This window comes from Lutra lutra, chromosome 7, assembly GCF_902655055.1.
Source record: "Lutra lutra chromosome 7, mLutLut1.2, whole genome shotgun sequence".
Lineage (NCBI taxonomy): Eukaryota > Metazoa > Chordata > Mammalia > Carnivora > Mustelidae > Lutra > Lutra lutra.
The window spans coordinates 139321027-139340246 of record NC_062284.1 but is presented as its reverse complement, the minus strand read 5'-3'; the positions used below and the strand labels follow the sequence as shown (position 1 = coordinate 139340246).

Here is a 19220-nt window from a genome sequence, read left to right as displayed (position 1 = left end):
TCTCTCTCTCTCTCTGCCTGCCTCTCTGCCTACTTGTGATCTCTCTCTGTCAAATAAATAAATCTTTAAAAAATAATAATAAAAATAAAAAAAAAATAAAATAAAAAAGACTCTACAAGGATACACTGGAAAAATTTACAGAAGATTAAAAATAAATACAGCTCTTTGTGTTCTAGTTCTTGCCACCATAGCCATGTTATTTCTTTAACAAAAATGTTTAGCTGTGTTAAATGATTTTAAAGACGCTTAATTCTTTAAAAAAAAAAAAAAGTTTCCTGTAATTAAAAGCAGCCCACAAAGACCTTCACCTTCCTTAGAAGACCCCCAGTATGTCCACACATCTGCTCCCCAGCTATACAGATGTAAGCAGCCCCAGGACAGAAAGGCGATTTTGTCCCTCTTGTCCATTCTCCTTAGCACCATACAGTTCACCTGGGGGCAGGAGAAGCCTCAATACAGATCTTTCTTAAGACAGCGTTACATCCAGTTAAATCCACCATAAACTGAAAATACCTTAAGTCAAAAATGCATTTAATACACATAACCACCAAACATCACAGCTTAGCGAGCCTACCTTAAACATGCTCTGGACACTCTCATTAGCCTACAATTGGGCAAAACCACCTAACGTAAAGCCTGTTTTATAAAAAAGTGTTAACTATCTCCTGTAATTTACTGAATATTATACTAAGGGGGAAAAACAGAATGGCCGCAGGGGTGCAGAATGGTTGCGGGCGTAGTGGCTGCTGACCCTGGGAGCGCAGGGCTGACCCGGAGCCAAGGCTCACTGCTGTGCCAGGTACCGCAGCAGTGTGTACGGTGGTGTGTACTGCTACCCTAGAAAAGGTCAAAATTCAGACTTCAAATTATGGTTTCTATGGACTGTGTACTGCTTTTACACCGCTGTGAAGTCAAAACATCTGAAGTCAAACCATGTTAGTCAGGGACCATCTATATGTGAAATCTGAGGGATTACAGCACTAACATTCATTCACATCTGAATTAAGATACACCGGTCTCAAAAACGGAATACAAGTATGACACAATAGGATAAAAAAAATTACTTTCCCCCCAAAATCAGTTTAATTGCTATCTTTAAAGAATCAGAAGGAATAAAAATAATATGCTAAAGAGACAACTCTAACAAGAGGATTCATCAAATGCATTTAGCGAACAGCCAGTCCACTTCACTCCCTCCATTTCCTTACCCCTGAGAGCTGCCAGAACTGTTCAATGGACTGGTCCTCACAGCACTCGTAGGTGAAGGCACAGACATGCTGTTGTCACTGTCCATAGACAAGTCGAGGCTGCTGTCGTTCAGAGGCGCCAATCTGACACCTTCTGTTGAATGCTGCGATTAATAAAAATATTTAGTAAAATATATAGTTTGCCCACATCTTTGAAACACGAACATCTTTTACTTTGATAAATGATTCCTACTACACAGCATAAATCAGTAAATGCATGAAAACTCCGAAGTGTCATGCTGACTTGTAATATAAGGTGAAGATTTTGTAGATACACACCTTCTGAATTTTAAGAGGCCTGACTACACTACAATTCTTCAATGGGAGAAAAAAGGAGAAAGGAATGCTACATTAAACGTACACATTGTCCACAAGATACACTGCACACTAAAAAGCACTGTAATGTGAAAACACATGGATCTTAACTCAGACAACTATAAATATATACACACACATACACATATAAGGAAAAAAGTCTTAATGATAAACCCAATACTAGCAATGAATATCTCTGGCTTTGGGGACTGTGACCAATTTCTAATTATTCTACAATGAACATAAAATTGTGTAATATCAAAAAAAATTATCAAATAAGTACAGCATAGTACCACTTCTAAACATCTATAAATAAATGAGGCTCTCTCAAAAGAAAGAATTTCTGGTGCTCTGCCTGCCAACTTAGAATTTTAACACAGTACATCTAATAGTATAAATTATCCTGTGAAAATAGAAACAGCAGAAATAACTTCCTGAAAGTGAAACCTAATATCCACATGTAAATCCTAATGCTAGTCCTGCTTCTCAAAAATCAAAGCACTCAACATGTTACTTAATATAGGAAAACCAAAATAAAGCATGATTTTTAAAGAACTTAGTTTCCGTTTCTACAATCAATAGTATTGCAATATCAAATTGATTTCTTCAGCTTTTTTTTTTCCAGAATACTTTTTAGCCTTGGTGCTCCACTTACCTACAGAAAGATTTTAATGGAAACGACTGCATTGCTGACAAAAACCCATTTCCCATATGTGTGTGTGTCTGTGTGTGTATGTGTGTGCTCTAGTTCCCCAAATGACAAGACATTCTTTGATCTAGCACTACAGACATTACTTTTGTACATAAATCAATATTAATCAAATGGGGAAGATGAGACCTGACAGAATGGAGAGAAGAGAAAGTAATGCCACATGTTTATGTAGTCAGTTGTGAAAAGAATTTTCTAATGAGCTTCTTTCCTATGCAAAAATGCTACCAATTTCATTCTCCACCAGTGCACAGTAACTAAATTACACTCAATCTACATAGTTACCTGCCTGCCCAGGTGATCAAACATCTGTGAGGCAACAAGCCACTGCTGAGGATGATCTGTGAACCTGAAGGTTTTAACTGGCTGGTTTGAACACAAAACAGTTGCTCTGCTTTGCCTGTGTCTATACCAAATTTGGCACGAGAGACTTCAGTACCAAGATACCATAAATGTTCTATCCACACTTTCGAATAAAAGATAAATAATGACAGAGCATACTACAAAGAGAAATAAACACACGTGCACTAAAACCTAGGTCGAATTCACATCTCCTATTATACAACCATGGGCAAATTTATTAACCACTTGGTTTCTTCTATTAGACAATACCTGTGGGTTGTCGTATCATTAAAAACATAGAAAAACATTCATACAGTGCTTTGCAAATAAATAGCAGTTAATAAAAGGAAGTAATCAAGAAGAGTCTAAGAAAAGATTCATGGATCTAGATTTCTAGATACTACTTCTAAAAACAAGAAAGTGTTTTTTTACTAGTGGCAACTTAGAAATAATCCACATGATGTCAAATAAAGTACAGATATAGTCATACTATAGCCACACAAAGAAATACTAAGCAGCCACATCGTATCTGTAATGTAATATAATTTGGACACATAATAAACACCCAAAAAGCAGGTCACAAAAAGGCATGTACCATCAAAAACTCTTTAAAAATATATATGAGGGCGCCTGGGTGGCTCAGTTGGTTGAGCGACTGCCTTAGGCTCAGGTCATGATCCCGGACTTCCAGGATCGAGTCCCACATCAGGTTCCCAAGCTCCTTGGGGAGTCTGCTTCTCCCTCTGACCTTCTCCTCTCTCATGCTCTCTCTCACTCATTCTCTCTCAAATAAATAAATAAAAAATAAAAATAAAAATAAAAATAAATAAATAAATAAATAAAAAATAAAAATACATATGATATGTGATTACATATGTGCACCAAGAGACTATGTAGAAATACACACTGGAATGTGAAAAGTAGCTATTACTGGGTGATGAGAGTACGGTTAAGCTTTATTTGATAAATAACAAAGTTTAGATTAAGTAAGTTATTTCTGAATGCTAATAATCGTTTTTGTTTCTAGAAGATTATATTTAGATAGATAATACCTTAAGAAATAGAATAAAAATAAAATTTATTTAAACTATACTTTCGGGCGCCTGGGTGGCTCAGTGGGTTGAGCCGCTGCCTTTGGCTCAGGTCATGATCTCAGGGTCCTGGGATCGAGTCCCGCATCGGGCTCTCTGCTCAGCAGGGAGCCTGCTTCCCTCTCTCTCTCTCTCTCTCTCTGCCTGCCTCTCCGTCTACTTGTGATCTCTCTCTGTCAAATGAATAAATAAAATCTTTAAAAAAAAATAAAAAAAATAATAAACTATACTTTCATTGTTTCAAATATCAACAATACCATGAGAATAGGGGTTTTAAAAGGTAATCGGAGAATAAAGGGTTCTGGAAAATCTAATTCCCTCAGACATAAATAGATGTTTTAATAAAATAGAAATAGCTAAATAATGTTAAAGAACATAACAATCTATTTACATTGACTTCTGAAAACACACAAAATGTTTATATACTTTTACATGGAGTAAAGACACATTTAAGTATGGTTGTTTAAACTCATTAATAACACCAAGGGACAATCAGAAGACAAATGTCTGGCTTGATATTTTAGTTTAAAAATAAAATTATTCAATGGCAAACTTTATGTATATTTTATTACAAATAAATAAAATGGCTTGAGAAAAGAACAGTACCTTTTGCCACTTTCTAGATTATTTAGTTAACTCACAAAAGCATCAGGATGAGAACAGAACAAGTCACATAAAGGCTTTAATGTACCAAGTTACTTTAAAAACAAAAGTGCCTTTTAAAACTGCATTTTAGACCAGACTAAGAAAGCAAGTACCTCTACCCCCAAGTTATGGTGATGGCAACAGAAACAAATACGAGCATTTGCTATGTGCTAAGCACTAGTCGAAACCACTTCCTACAGGTATTAACTCATTTCATCCTCACAAAATATCTAATGAGGAATATTATCTTAATTTTAGAGAAGCAAATCCAGAACATGATGTTGATTATACAGGTGGCCCAAGTCACAGTAGGGAAGCAGTGGAACTGAAACTGAACCAGCCTATCTACTCCAAAGTTCTTCTCCTTGATTTAGATGCCTATATCATACTATATACTATACTACTTTTCTTTCATATTCTCTTAAATAATATATTGTTTTACATTTTTTAAACTTGTAAAATTAAAATTATTAAATTATTAAATAATACATATTCATCAGAACCTTTTAACTGAACATACTAATATATGTAGCTCTAACCCATTCATTTTCACTGCAATGTATATTCCATTATAGAAATTAGCCACCTATTCTTGAAATCACATAAAGTAAAAATGTAACTGTCATCTCTGCACTAAAATTCTAGTATGTCCTTTACAGTAAGTTTAAATAAGAAAAATATGTCCTTTAAGAGTTAAAGAAAAAAATGTAATAAGGAAGTCAGTAAATAAATAAATAAAAGAAAAATATGGATGTAAGTTATTTGACAGGAAGCACTATTACCAGAACGACATGCTACAAAACATTAATTCTGGTCACCTCTGTTTGTGATCTTTATATTCAATAACTTAATTTTTCAATAATATACATCTATACTCTTAATAAAACAAAGCCATTTTATAAAAAGTCATGTAATTTATCCACATGTTACCTAATTTACTTTTTAAAGGAAAGGAAATTAGCTACTGAGGTGGGTATTAAATGGATAAAAACAGAAGACTCTGAAAGAAGACTATAAGCCTATGTAAAATAAGGACAGGAAGCATCACCACTAGTCTGTCTGAGGTCTCCAAGTATGTGCAAGAAACACGACTGGGAGCAAGGTTTCACATAATGGGACTGCTCCCTGGAACAGATTTTTAAAATGCTGTGATCTACTTCAAGCATGCCTTAAACAGAGTCTAAATGCTGAAGTAGGGATAGGCTGAACACAGTAAAAACATCATGCTAGTAATGCTTTTGTAAGTACTTTCTAAATTTACCTTTTTCTTCTTCTGAAGAACATGACTAGGTAGTAGCTGATGGAGTTGCTTTCTTTTTACATGCATTGCAGCAATTTTCATGTCCACCTCAAACATCTTGCTGTTTATTGCTTGCCTATAAACTACACAATTAGGAAATTGTTACAAGAAATAGAAACATTTTAACAAAGACAGTTAAACCAGGATAAGCTATTCTAAGTAAGGATCACTTTATATCAATCCTGTGCATAAAACGATCAGGCCAAAATTACCTCTCATCTGACATAATCCATTGCCTAATCAAACTCTTAAGTACCTTTTATACCACGAGGTCTACAGAATGAATAAAAGCACAAAGTATACTAACTCTTCCAGTTAATTACTCTTAAAATATTAACTTTAAAGAGGAACTCTAAGAAACAGCAGAATTTTGGGGGGGAAAAGGGCTTCTTCATACCCTTTTGTGCTACCACTATTTAAAATTCTAGCCTAATTATGTAACAAATGCAGCAAAAGTCAAGCTTACTGACTAAACCCAAAGATACCTTTTCAAGAATGTGCAGGATAAAACTTTAAGTATTCACCATCTTCTATTGTACAATCACTCAAATAACAGAGGTCACAGGCACAAAAAGAAAATGCTAAAAATAAATTCATCCAAATAAGTTCCAGAAAATCCCCAAATGGAAAAATTCATTCACTCAGTGATATGACAAATTATTTATTGAGCACCTATACTGTCTCACACTGTTCTGGGCATTGGGGATACAGTAGAGAATAAGAGACCAAAAGAACTTCAAGTCTACATTCTAGTAGGGACAATACAATAAACAACGAAGTAAAAAATAATTCATATCAAATGATGATAGTGCTATGGAGAAAAACTGAGTAGGGAAGAAAACAAGAAGCTCAGCGTAGAAACTGAGAGGACATCAGAGCAGAGACTGAAATCAAAGTGAAGTAAGCAAAGATAACTGATGGAACCGCATTCTAGGGAGATCCAAGGTCAAAGACAAAATGTCCTCAGTTGAGAGCATGTCTGGGATGTTTGAAGAACAACAAAAAGGCCATTGGAGAGAAGAAAAAAATCAAAATCCATAATCCCTTAAGAGCAATTCTAGAAATCCCAAAAGCTCCCAAAACATAAGTTCTTCCCAAAATTGGCACCAAAACTCATCTGGTAACAACAAACCCTGATCTAACCTATTTGTGGCTATATGGTCTCTACCTTTGCTTAATGTGAATCCAAAACAGTTCCCTGAAGAAATGCTAACTGTCACTGACTACCAAATGTTGCTCCAAGCCCTACAAGGAATATTACTTACTAACTTTATTACCTTTCTGGCCCCAGGACATATGGATAAAGGATTTTAAACTTACAAAAGGAAATGAGGCCAGAGACATAATGGGAAGTCCAGATTAGGTAAAAGCTTGCAAACCACAGTAAGGAAGGACTTGAACTTCTTTCCAAATGAGAATGGTAGCCATTAGTTTTTAAGCAGGCAAGACATGATCTGGCTTAATATCATTTCGTATGCTGGCTGAGAATAACCATTATCCCATTAGTAGCTGGGCTAGGACAGGCCAAGGAAACTGTAGTTAATGAGATAATACAACAGAACAATGATAAATGGCTTGGACTAGTGGGAAAGCAGCAGATAGCAATTAGTAGCAGGAATCTCAACAGATACTAAAAGTAGAGACAAAAGGATTCATCATCAAATTATGAGAAAAGCAGGAGTCAAGGAGGACTCTAAGATTTCTAGCCTGAACAACTACAGGGATATAGCTGCCAATACCTGAGATCAAAAAGATCGGAAGAGACTGGAAGAAAGAATTTGAGTACTGAACATATTAAATGTTCTATTAGAAAATCCCACAAAGAATGCAAGCTGGTATAGCCACTCCTGAAAACAACATGGAGGTTCCTCAAAAGGTTGAAAACAGAGCTACCTGAGACCCAGCAATTGCACTACTGGGTATTCCTGAAAGATACAGATGTAGTGATCTGAAGGGGCATGTGCAGCCCAGTGTTTATAGCAGCAATGTCCACAAGAGCCAAACTATGGAAAAGAGCCCAGATGTCCGTCAACAGATGAATGGATAAAGATGATGTGGTATATATATCCAATGGAATACTACTTGGTCATCAAAAAAAAAAAATCTCACCATCTCCAACAATGTGGATGAAACTAGAGGGTGTTATGCTAAGCAAAGTAAGTCAATCATATGAAATTAAGACAGTTATCATATGATCTCGCAGATATGTGGAATTTAGGAACAACACAGAGGATCATGCGGGAAGAGAAGAAAAAAAAACAAGACAAAATGACAGAGGGAGACAAACCATAAGAAACTCTTAAGTTTAAGAAACAAACAGGATTGCTGGAGGGGAGAAGGGTGGGGGGCATGGGCTAACTGGGTGATGGACACTAAGGAGGGCACGTGATGTAATGAGCACTGGGTGTGATGTAAGACTGATCAATCACTAATCTCTACCTCTGAAACCAATAATACATTATATGTTAATTGAATTTAAAAAAAAATTAAAAAAAAAAATCCCACAAAGGGGGAGCCTGGGTGGCTCAATCATTTAAGCATCTGCCTTCCACTCAGGTCGTAACCTCAGGGTGCTGGGATAGAGCCCCACATGGGGCTCTCTGGTCAGCGGGGAGCCTGCTTTTCCCTTTCCCTTTGCTCCTACCCCCTGCTTGTGCGGGGTTGTGCACACTCACTCACGCTCTAATAAAATCTTAAAAAAAAAAAAAAGAAAGAAAGAAAGAAAAAAGAAAATCCCACAAAGTATTCCATTAAAATGTTTCAAGATCCAGGACAACTAAACACTTCCCTCCCAAAATAAAAATTCCTTGAAAATCCCAATGGTTCATCAGTACAATCTTTGATAAAAAATTGAGGATGAAATGCACAAAACAAATTTTCTAATTCAAGTACCTCTACAGGATTTCTTATAGTTCAAGTTGACATCAGAATTTTTATTCTGGAAAAAAACACTTCTGCGGTGTTCAGCAATGTAGTTACTACCCTCCAAATCACATCCTAAAAAAATCTGTATGAGTGTTTTTGTTGTCAGTTATTAAGGGTTACTACTTGCTAGGGACACTAAATATCCTTCAGTGTTCCCAGTGTTCCTCATCAAGAATTGTGTATTATGCCACTTACATGCCTAAAAATGAAAAACCTACTTATCAATTATTTGAGAGAAATCAACTCAATTTTTCATAAAAACAGAGTATTTTTAATCTGAATTCTCCAAGGAGGCAACTACCATGGGTCTCATTTAGAGTTCATTTTGTTTCATTTGAAAACTTAAACTGCTTCTGTATCACCAACAGCAAGGCTGCTGATGGTCAGAATCACAACAGACAGCACCCACACCGCCAAAGGCAGCTCCCGGATGGCACACTGCTAGTGATCCCACACATAGTGCAACCACCTTCTAGTCGCCACACCAGCATATTCATCTCTGTCTCTATACATAGTTACCATTCCCTTGAAAAGTTGTACATCTGTGTATAGCCTTTGCTTCTGTGAACTACACCCATTTGTTCTTTAGATAAACTATTCTATCTCTGTTCTCTCTCTCAGGGTATAGGTCAATCTGAAATGTAGCTCTAATCACCGATATTCTACCTGTGAATCAACACTTGAGTCTATATATTTGACACAAAGAATAAAACTTCCTCACATCACCAGAAGTCTAAAGTCTAGCTTTGTCAATGGCTAAGCTTCAAGATTACTGAGGCAGTCAGACACAGACTCAGTCTTCTACAAAATCAAATTCTCTTCTAACTTCAAAAATAACTGTGAACAAATTAAAATGATCCTACTTAACTTTAAAGCTATAATACAAAAAAACCCTTTATACATTAGACATTACTGAAACTAATAACTAATCCAAAACATTACGATTATTCTGATAATCACTGTTTAATTTTCCCAAGTAAATTAACAGTTATTGCAAATATTACTATGGTACACATGAAGACAAATTAAAATATGCAAATTACGTGTTTGGATCATCCAAGGAGAGATATACCTGTATCTGTGAAAGACTGAATATCATAGGTGAGATCAACACTGAGATTTTCTGAGTTTTCTGTTTTTTTAAACACTAACCCAATCACCCACATCGTGCGAAATTCTTCCCTGCAAAGTAAGAAAAGTGTTACTATTTTATCAAGACTTCATGAAAATGTTATCAATGTGGTTGACAACCTGACGTATGCGGAAGAACTTGGAATACAAATGTGTCCACAAACTAAGTGAAGTTCTAAACCAAAACTCCATCAAAACTACCCCCCCGATGCCTGTCCTTCATATTCCTATGACTATATACACAGGGTAGTGACAGCCAATGTTAATGATGATCCCAAGTACGAAAGGCACAACAAAATTATGTTCAAACTAACAAAGAAAAAGGAATAATGCATTTTAGAAAAATCTGAAAGAAAGAGTATTCTAGACAAAAATTTTAACTAGAACTTAACATATAATCCTTAAAATTTTAAAACTCAGTTGAAAAGGTGGCATGAGGGGCGCCTGGGTGGTGCAGTTGGTTTGAGCATCTGACTATTGGTTCCGGCTCAGGTTGTGATCTCATGGGTCACAGGACTGAGCCCTGCGCTGGGCTCTGCACTCAGCACAGAGTCTGCTTGGGTTTCTCTCTCCCTCTCCCTGTGCTCCTTTTCCCCCTGACCCCTGCTCTCTCTCTCTCTCTAAAACAAATAAATCTTTTTTTAGAAAAGAGAAAGAAGAAAGAGGACATGAAAGTAATTTGACTACAGCACAATATAGTAGGAACAATGGGTGATTCAGGTACTTCTGAACAATCAATAATCTATGTGCTGAATGGATCAGTCTTTTAGTAATTAAGACTGCAGCAACAAAAAGTGATAAAAAAGCTCACATAACAACTCTTTTACGGGACTGCAAAAGAAAATAATCTCTATCAACAAATCAGAGTAATGGCCATACCACTGTCACAAAATCTCAAACGATCAGTTCTCCTACATTTTTCAATCTTTCTTTAATGCTACTTTATCTTTTTTAACTCCTTTCACCTTCCAAATGCAATGAAATATAGGCAAAGTAGAATCTCAAGTAAATAATAATACAGGAACTGAACCAGAAATTGAAAGACCCTTAAAAGAATAATGGGAGCCTTTTATTAACAGATCTTCCCAGTGTTCCAGAATCTAACACAAATCAGATTTTTGCAAGGTAAATTGAAAGCATGTTCTCTCTTTCAAAAAATTTAGATGAAAAGCAAGACACATCTGGGATAGCAGCTATTCTGATGACCACTGTATACCACGGGTGAGAAGTTTCAAGAAATGCTAAAAGGCAGATATGCATCATTTGAACTCTAATTAGTTAATAGGTATATCATTAGACTATTATCAGAGAAAAGTATTTTAATATTGATTTTTCTCAAGAAATAATTTTTCTCCTGTTTCCAATCTGGAAAACCTAATCTACTAATCTCAAATTGGTTTTATGCCATATATGATCAACAGAATGGTGACTCTAGTTATTAAAAACTGCCTAAGCTTCTATGAGCACAAGTTAAAAAGGAGAGAAGGAAACTAGATGAAATTAGAAGACTGCTTACTTGTCAGGATTTTCTTTGGGTGCTGGAAATGACTGGGGATTCACATGCGCCAGCGTAATAAATTCATTCTTCTCCAAACTGCCAACCAGGATTCGGATTTTTGATTCCACCAAGCCCACCCTGAACAAATGTCACTTAGTATTAATGAAAGTTCTGGTTAATTTAAAAAATAAAATAAAATGCACAAAGTCAAATACATTTACACCAAGCAGTAAAAAGAAGATGATACTTAAATACATGTGAGGGCAGTTCAACCATATGAACTCACATAGATAAAACCAGTCTTAGGCTCTAAACAAAAATGCTGAAGCAAAACTGAGGAAGGATAATCAAGCCACATTTCAAACTAAGAAGGTTACAAAAGACATTCCTGCAAATATTTAAAAGAAAAAAATCAGTAAGCTAAAACAAAGAGCTTTAAATATAGTTAATAATATATGGATGTCCATAAGGGAAACAAAAAACAGTTGTGTATGAATCCCCAAATGCCTACACTTCGCTACAAGTAGGAAAGTTCCATTTATGGATAAAACCAGACTGAATGGGAGGACAAGCTTTCTCCCATCTGCTGTGTTCTGAAGCTATCTGATTTTTGCTTATTTTCTCTGTAAAGTCTAATCTTATACTCACCATTCTAGGCGTTGTTTTTCTGTTGGTGCACTTGCTAGAAGTACAATATAATGCCTTTGGAGATAAAGACAACATGCTATTTATTTTATTTAACTGCTTTGTGTTGGATATTAACACCATAATGTAATAGTTTTGTGACAGTTCTAGATCAGTATCAGTTTAGCAAGGGGGACTGCAATCTTAAGATGTACATAAAATCCTAAAAGCTCAATTCCTCGTTTCTAACTATTGGTGGGTTTAGTTGTTCTGAAAAAGAGTGATTTTATAAATTATCCCAAAGCAGCTTAGTTCAAGAACAATAAACAAACATTAACTGATAGTTTGTTCAAAGACTCCGGTGGAGTACTTTATATCTATAAGCTGCTCACTAAAATATAGTCTATTAAAACAAAGGTTTTTTTAACAGAAATAATGCACCAAGTCTCTAGCCACAAAAACACAAGATCACTAACTATACATATTACGTCAGTAAGCTCAAAAACAGTTCAAACACACCATGCTTTTTACTCAAATTAATAGGCAGCAAAAATTAAACTGAATACTAAAGACAGGCCTCATGATTTTTTTCAAATAACACCGTAAATTTCTATTAAAAAGCAGACATGACTAACATGAGAGCAAAGAAGAAATCTGATTTTTATGCAGAATCCAATTCCATTAAATTAGAGAAAAGGCAAGTTTTCATTTTATAAAATGCCATCATAACCAAATGCTAAAAATTTAAGTCTTTTTAAAACAAACTATTTAGAACTAAAATATAATTCATGTAATTTTATGGTATTAAAAAAGTCCAGCCCAACGTACTCTTCCACAGAACCCATTTTTGAGGTGCGAGAAGCCAAACTTCTTACCAGAAACTACCTCACAAAAAAAGCAAACGGACAGTATGGGCACTAGTCTTAAATACCAGAGCACGATGGAAATTTTTAAATTAGTTAATTCTTTTTTTTTTAAAAAAGGCTGACACCCTTATCTTTCACATATTATAAATAAGGTTTCGGACCAAAACCAAATGTCTGAAAAAAACTAATAACCCCAGTTCAAATTAGCCATTAAAAAAGAGAGAGAGAGAGAGAAGATGTTTAGGTTAGGGACAGTGGAAATTTGGCAAGTTAAAGCATTTTTTAAACCATTCTTCCTTAAAATATTCCATTTGATTACTCATTATTTACTCTCATTAAGTACTTGAAAACCAGTTATGATTCTTCCTAACTACGTAACCCAAGTGAGATTTGCTTATGTACGTCATCTGTAGTATAGGGTAATGCCTCTCACTGGCAGGGAAAAAGTGAAGCTCAAATGATCTAACTTCAAGTATTTATCAACAAGGTAACAGAGGTATTATGTATAAATACGAAAACATGTAGACATATATGTGAATATGCAGCTCAAATCCGTATAGACCAATACTTCCCTTACCACCAGTTTAAATCTGTTCAGCATTATTTGGATCAAACCAAATATACAGAACAAACACAGATGGCTCAAAAAAATAGAAGTTAATAAAAGTCACATAAAAGCACTAAAAGCTCATGCATTTTCTGAACACAGAAACCCACTCTCAGAGCCCTTAAATTCTCTTAAATGCACTAAACTCCTCACAAGCTCAGTCAGCAACCTGAGCAGATTGGGCGGGTCGGGGGTGGGGAGGAAAATGGAGAAGAGCTCTCTGACAGAAGCGTGACAACTTACAGAGACAACAAACTATAAAAAGCAGGCATGTGCACAAAAAGCAAAGTTGTCTGCATTCACCTAGGGCAGGGACAAAAGTCTCTCAGTCTCTAAACTACACTTTTACCACACTATTTAAATGGATGTTCTTAATCACCACCTGAGTCTTCAACAAATGATGCACAATGTTCTCTACTTACAAAGGCAAAACATACAATCCATTTGAACATAATTTTGGTGGAATTCAAAGTTTAAAGTTTTGAAGTTTAAAAAGTTCACCTTTGGTACTTATTGTAATGAGGGAGGCCTGGGGGGTGTGGTTATGTCCTTTACTCAGCCACATCTAAGCAATTTTAAGCAAAAAAGGATATATAAAATATAATTAAGTTTAATAGAAACAACCTGCCATTAGGAATCCACTTATAAAACAAATACTCATCCGGCTAAGAAACTGAAACCAAAATACCAACCAAATTTGTTAAGTTTTAAAAACCAGAACTGGTATTCAATTCCTAAGGTCCCCATCAGAAAACAGAGAGACCAAGAAGTATTTCTAAATTTAGACTACATGTGTTTTATTGCTATCCCAAAAAAATGTCATCTCCAATTTCCAACTGCCACCATCATTTATTTGCTCAAGATATTCAAATGCCTTCAGGAGACACTCTCAATTCTTAATGCAAGTCATACTTTTCCCCCAAATTTAAAGATCTCCAGTTTCCAATAAAAAAATTTTACTATAAAAATATATCTCCAATGAATTAAAACCTATTTAAAAATTCTTAAGAACAATTTAGCAGCTTTTATTACTTAATAACCTAATAAATACCTTATTTACCCAAAAAACAGTACGTAAGCAGGTTTCCTGGCCATTTCATCACATTAATAATTTACCTGGGTAGATTATAGCTCAAATATGTGCACTGAAAAATCTAATTATCTTAGAGAAAAATCCTTGTAAGCAACTCGGGACCCAAGAGTTAAAGTTCAGTATTTTAATTTTTTAAAACATTTTAAGGCTAAATTCATCTATTCACACATACTCCTTGAGGTCATGAATAATCTTATACCTTAGAAAACATGCTGGCCTCTTGCTATTACCTTTCCTTCCTCTTTTTCCTAGTGAAATGGAATACCTGAAATAAGTATTCACATTTCCTATGTCAATGATGATTTTACGGCTATGTGTCAACCTGAATTATCTTAAAGGAAAAACATGAAAAATGTCTTCTTATAGTTATTTAAAATTGCACAAAGCAATGTTACCCCTTTTTCTCAAGGAACACTGAGATCTTCTGGAAGATGACTTGTCTGCTTTTTTAAGAAAATGAAATTTTCCCATGCTTCCCTCCCTTCTGACAGGTAGGTATATTACAATTTAAAATCTAATATTTAACAAATGGCACTACTTTCAGGATATACTTCAAACAAGGCTTAACCAACTTAGACTCAAGAGAAAACGAAGGATTTCAATTCAGTTGTACAGCCGATCTGGGGGGTATTACATTTGATATGTTAAAAGAAAAATTCAAACCTATGACTACCTCTACATTCTAATGATAGTAAGCACTAGGTATTTATAGAGAGGAACATTTTTGGAGAAGTTAAAAATATAAACAGGATTTGATATAGATAAAACTAGCCCCTTACTGTCACATTTTCAAATCTGCTTTCTCAGGACTCACAGCTAAAACTTAAATTTTATGACACAATTTCCTCTATTTGTTGCTGCCTCCTCACACCTAATCATGCTTGTGAAGTTGTTTTTGATCACCTAAAATGATTTGTTTCAAGAGAACTCACTAAACACAATAATCTATGATCCTTCATTCAGTCCACTGAGGACTTTAGAAGTACTATTTGGCATAAAGGACAACTTAAAACTTCTAAAAGACTAAAGATTAAACAAGGTTCAAAAAAAAAACCCTTCGAAGTTCTGGTAATGCAAATGTATTCCAACAGATGACACTATCAAGGTTTCAATTTCAACAATTAATCTTTCAAGTGAAGGAAGCCACTTGAGTACTTTCAAAAACTTCTTTCTACCCACCTTAGTCCTATGAGGAAGTGAGACAGGAAAAAGAATGACTCTAGCTTAGTCTTTGATTCTCAGGTATTAAGAGATGCTGGTATTTTTCTAAAAAACCAGTTTCTTCCTTATTCTCCATACAAACAATTACATACTTTGATGTTGTAGTCTTAAATATCAGAATATGTGTTTATTAGTTTAAATGTTCAAAGGTACTTCCTCAACATCGGTTAAAATAAAAAACAACAAAAAAAGTTATCCGCCAAATGGAAAAGCACAACTTATGGGGAATAAGTAATAAACAAGAGCATTCAATGTTATGCTATTTAAATATTTACTGACAACGCCGTGCTCCCAGAACACAACAATTAAGCTGGCTCCATATTGCTTTTTCATGCAAAAGATACAGAAACAAAACACAGAGACATCATGAAGGTCATCATTCTTGTTTTTAATTGGGGAAATAGCATAAAGCAATCTTGCTTAGATTATTACAAAACACAATCCAACACAAGATCAAATGGTCAGGAAAGTTTCAAGCATTAAAGAAAAAAATTTTAAGTGGGACTTTGGCAAGTTTTCAGCTCAGGGCAAATAAAAGTGCAAGTCCATTTTTTTTTTTTAAAGTAAGATTTATTATAACTTACAATTTTCATCAAAACCAACACAATCAGGCTTTTATCCTGTACTAAGGTATGAAATCATTATATTAAAACCATTCGTAAAAAATATTACACCCACTTAGATTCCAAGAAAATTATTCGTAGAGCTATCTGAGGGGCTTTATTAACATTCGGGGAAGATGGTAGGCCAATCATGGGCTATAACTAATGGAAACACTTCACTGACTCTATGTCCACATTTTATTAGATCTGCCTATGGTTATATAGAATCTCAATGGTAAGTTTCCAGAACTTGCAAAATGCTTCGTTTCCTGAGAGAGAACTGTAACTACAGATTTTAACTGCTCACTCCTCTGCCAAGGCATATGGATGGAGCGTTCTGGTGATGACTTAAAGACGCCTACAGAACTAACGTTGCTACAAATGTAGTTCGGTTACACCAGGCAGCAAACCATAGGGGCTACACTTCACCTCAACAAAGGAAAAATAAAGGGTTTACTAAAAACAGTACACCCTCTGTGACAGGAAGGAAAATCCTATGGAAGATGTTTAAAGGAAAATTAAAAACTACGTTAGTCTAGCAAGAAGAGATGTCACATACGCTACCATTAAACCATTACTTAAGAGAGCAACATGTCTGACATGCCTTAAAATACATACTTGTACTTTTGAAAGAAGTTTGGAGCTTCAAAAAGTTTGGACCACTCTGCCTTACTCAGCAAAATTTCATCTGTGATAGCAAGACCTAAATTAAAAACATATTAGAATGTTGGCATGCTTCGGTCTAACAATCTAGAATTTTAAAGATCTTAAACATACCACATGCATTCACTATAATCCTAAAATCGTAACTTTAACAAATAGCAATTTCAGTCTATGACCTTAGAACATATAGACTCTCACATAAACACTTCTCAAGAAGGTGGAGGAGTTTTTGAGAGCCAGATTTCTGGTAAAAATTAGCATTACTCTCAATGCCATGCTCATAGGATGGCTCTCTCCAAAAAGTGAAGCACTGTAGTTAACCAAGAAAGAAAAATTTCCCATAAGCTCTGATTCTGGCCTCTCTAAAAACAAGCTTCCTGATGTTTCTAAGCAACATTCTCCCATGAAGAGAAAAGAATTTTACACTCCTAAGTTTGAAGTTGGTAGTGGTGCAGCTACTTCTCTTTCCATGACTATTATCAATCAAATCAAATAATCCTGCTCCAGCTACTTCCCTCAAAGACCATTTTTGGCAATGGAACTGGAACAGTACTGCTGGGATTCAGAAAGCTTACAGGTTCTTCCAAGTAATAGGCATTCTGGCGCCACCCCTACTCAAAGTATACAGCTTGCTAAAAGCATCTCTTCTGTCACCAGTGGAGACAAGCTGGAATCATTTTAAAACTTTACAAGGCAACCACATAGCACTAAAGTAGCCCATAAAGGGCCACCTAAGGGGAGAGCTTTAAATTGGTTAACTTTTTAGTCTATAATCAAAAATAATTTGCCTCAAAGGATAAAAACTGAGTTTTTCAAGTCAATTCTCAAATACATACTGCAATCTAAACACCAAAACCCACTTCAGTGACTGCGTTCTTCATTTTAAACTGCATAGCCAACTACTGGGTCTACAATGGTATGTAGATCCTTCGTGTATAAAGGAGAGCATAAGGATAAACACTTACCTTGTTTAAACTCCTCAACCATGACCATCCGTGTTGAAACGGACACATTGTACGTGGAGTTCTGTTGTGGGTATGCTGGTGTAATTATAGGCATAAGATGGTACCTATCACTGGGGTTTACCTACATACAACAACAGCCAATCAGTTTCTTCAAGTACATATGCAACAGACACTTGGACTTTTTACCCCTTGTTAAACTGAACCAATGATTACATTTTATGTCATTCATAGCTGGAGTTGAGAAAGAAAAACCATGTAAGGCGACATTGTTTTTATAGGAATTCTTCACAGAATCCGAGATTTGGTCTCAACTAAAGGTCTGCTTCGGTCATTTGGGCATGACTATTTTGGCAACCTTACGAGAAACAGTGTGCCTGCCAAGCAAAAAAGGTTCTAGCTGAGCATCTATTGATGCTTAGTTTTTCTTTTTTCAACAACAGAAATGGGGATGCACACACAATTACACTTTTCAAAAATGTCATGCTAAATAGTGTTCTGTGCAAAACAAATTTTAAACAAAATGGAAACACAGTTTTTAATATATCATTAACTTATAGGAAGTATAAGCTTCTTAAAACATGCTGAGGCTATATTATCTGTGTTATCATTTTAAGAAAAAATGAAATTACTTAGTAACTTATCTTTACCTGTATACTCATGATAACGGACATATTTCCACAAAGGAAACTATCAATTCACATCCTTCCAAAATTAAATGACTGAGGTTTGGAAAACTTGAAAACAGATAGCTTGATATAATTAACAGACTTAAAACGGTCATAATTTTCAATATTGTAATAAAATAGGAAATTATTGGAGAAAAATAGAATTTTATAGACCTAAAAGCCTTACTGAAACCTCTATTTATCAATTAATAAAGTGCATGTTGTTAACATCTAAACTGCGTAAGCGGTTCCCCAAAAGCAGAACAGAAGCTCTTCTTTTATCCCAACCAGGTTTTTGTAATCTGAAATATCCAAACCAATTTTTACAATTACATCATAGTAATTAGAGTGATACTGCTCAGAAGTTATTTGCCACATGTAAACGTTAAACAGTTTTCCTACCACAACCCAATTTTGACAGAATATTTAGATCAAATAAAAAAATACAGGGATTTTGAGTATCCTTTTATTTTTTTTAAGCACAAATGCCCACACAAACTTTGACTTACAAGGTAGTTCTATATAGAATAAATTAAAATGTTAGTGAACTTGATATTATAAACTATGTACAATTAAAAGGAGTTTACAGGGTACATAATTATGCTTCTCACATCAGAGGACAATTATAGTTGAGGTTATCTAAAAGAAAGTGTAATACGGACATGTCCACTCATACATAAAAGGATGGGAGGTCTCCCTGAAGATTATGCA

At 35.1% G+C, this 19220-nt stretch overlaps 1 protein-coding gene across 6 annotated transcripts in view; it reads right to left on the bottom strand.

Annotated features, from left to right (window-relative positions):
- Positions 1 to 19220, bottom strand: part of PAPOLA (poly(A) polymerase alpha) — a 59114-nt gene that overhangs the window by 12120 nt on the left and 27774 nt on the right. For all 6 annotated transcript variants that reach the window (XM_047738348.1, XM_047738350.1, XM_047738353.1 and 3 more), the window contains exons 11-17: positions 17845 to 17965; positions 16835 to 16919; positions 11852 to 11905; positions 11222 to 11341; positions 9647 to 9756; positions 5611 to 5732; positions 1209 to 1351 (exon numbers count right to left, since the gene is read on the bottom strand). In XM_047738348.1, coding sequence (XP_047594304.1) covers positions 1209 to 1351; positions 5611 to 5732; positions 9647 to 9756; positions 11222 to 11341; positions 11852 to 11905; positions 16835 to 16919; positions 17845 to 17965 — 755 coding nt within the window. The remainder of the gene's footprint in view (positions 1 to 1208; positions 1352 to 5610; positions 5733 to 9646; positions 9757 to 11221; positions 11342 to 11851; positions 11906 to 16834; positions 16920 to 17844; positions 17966 to 19220) is intronic.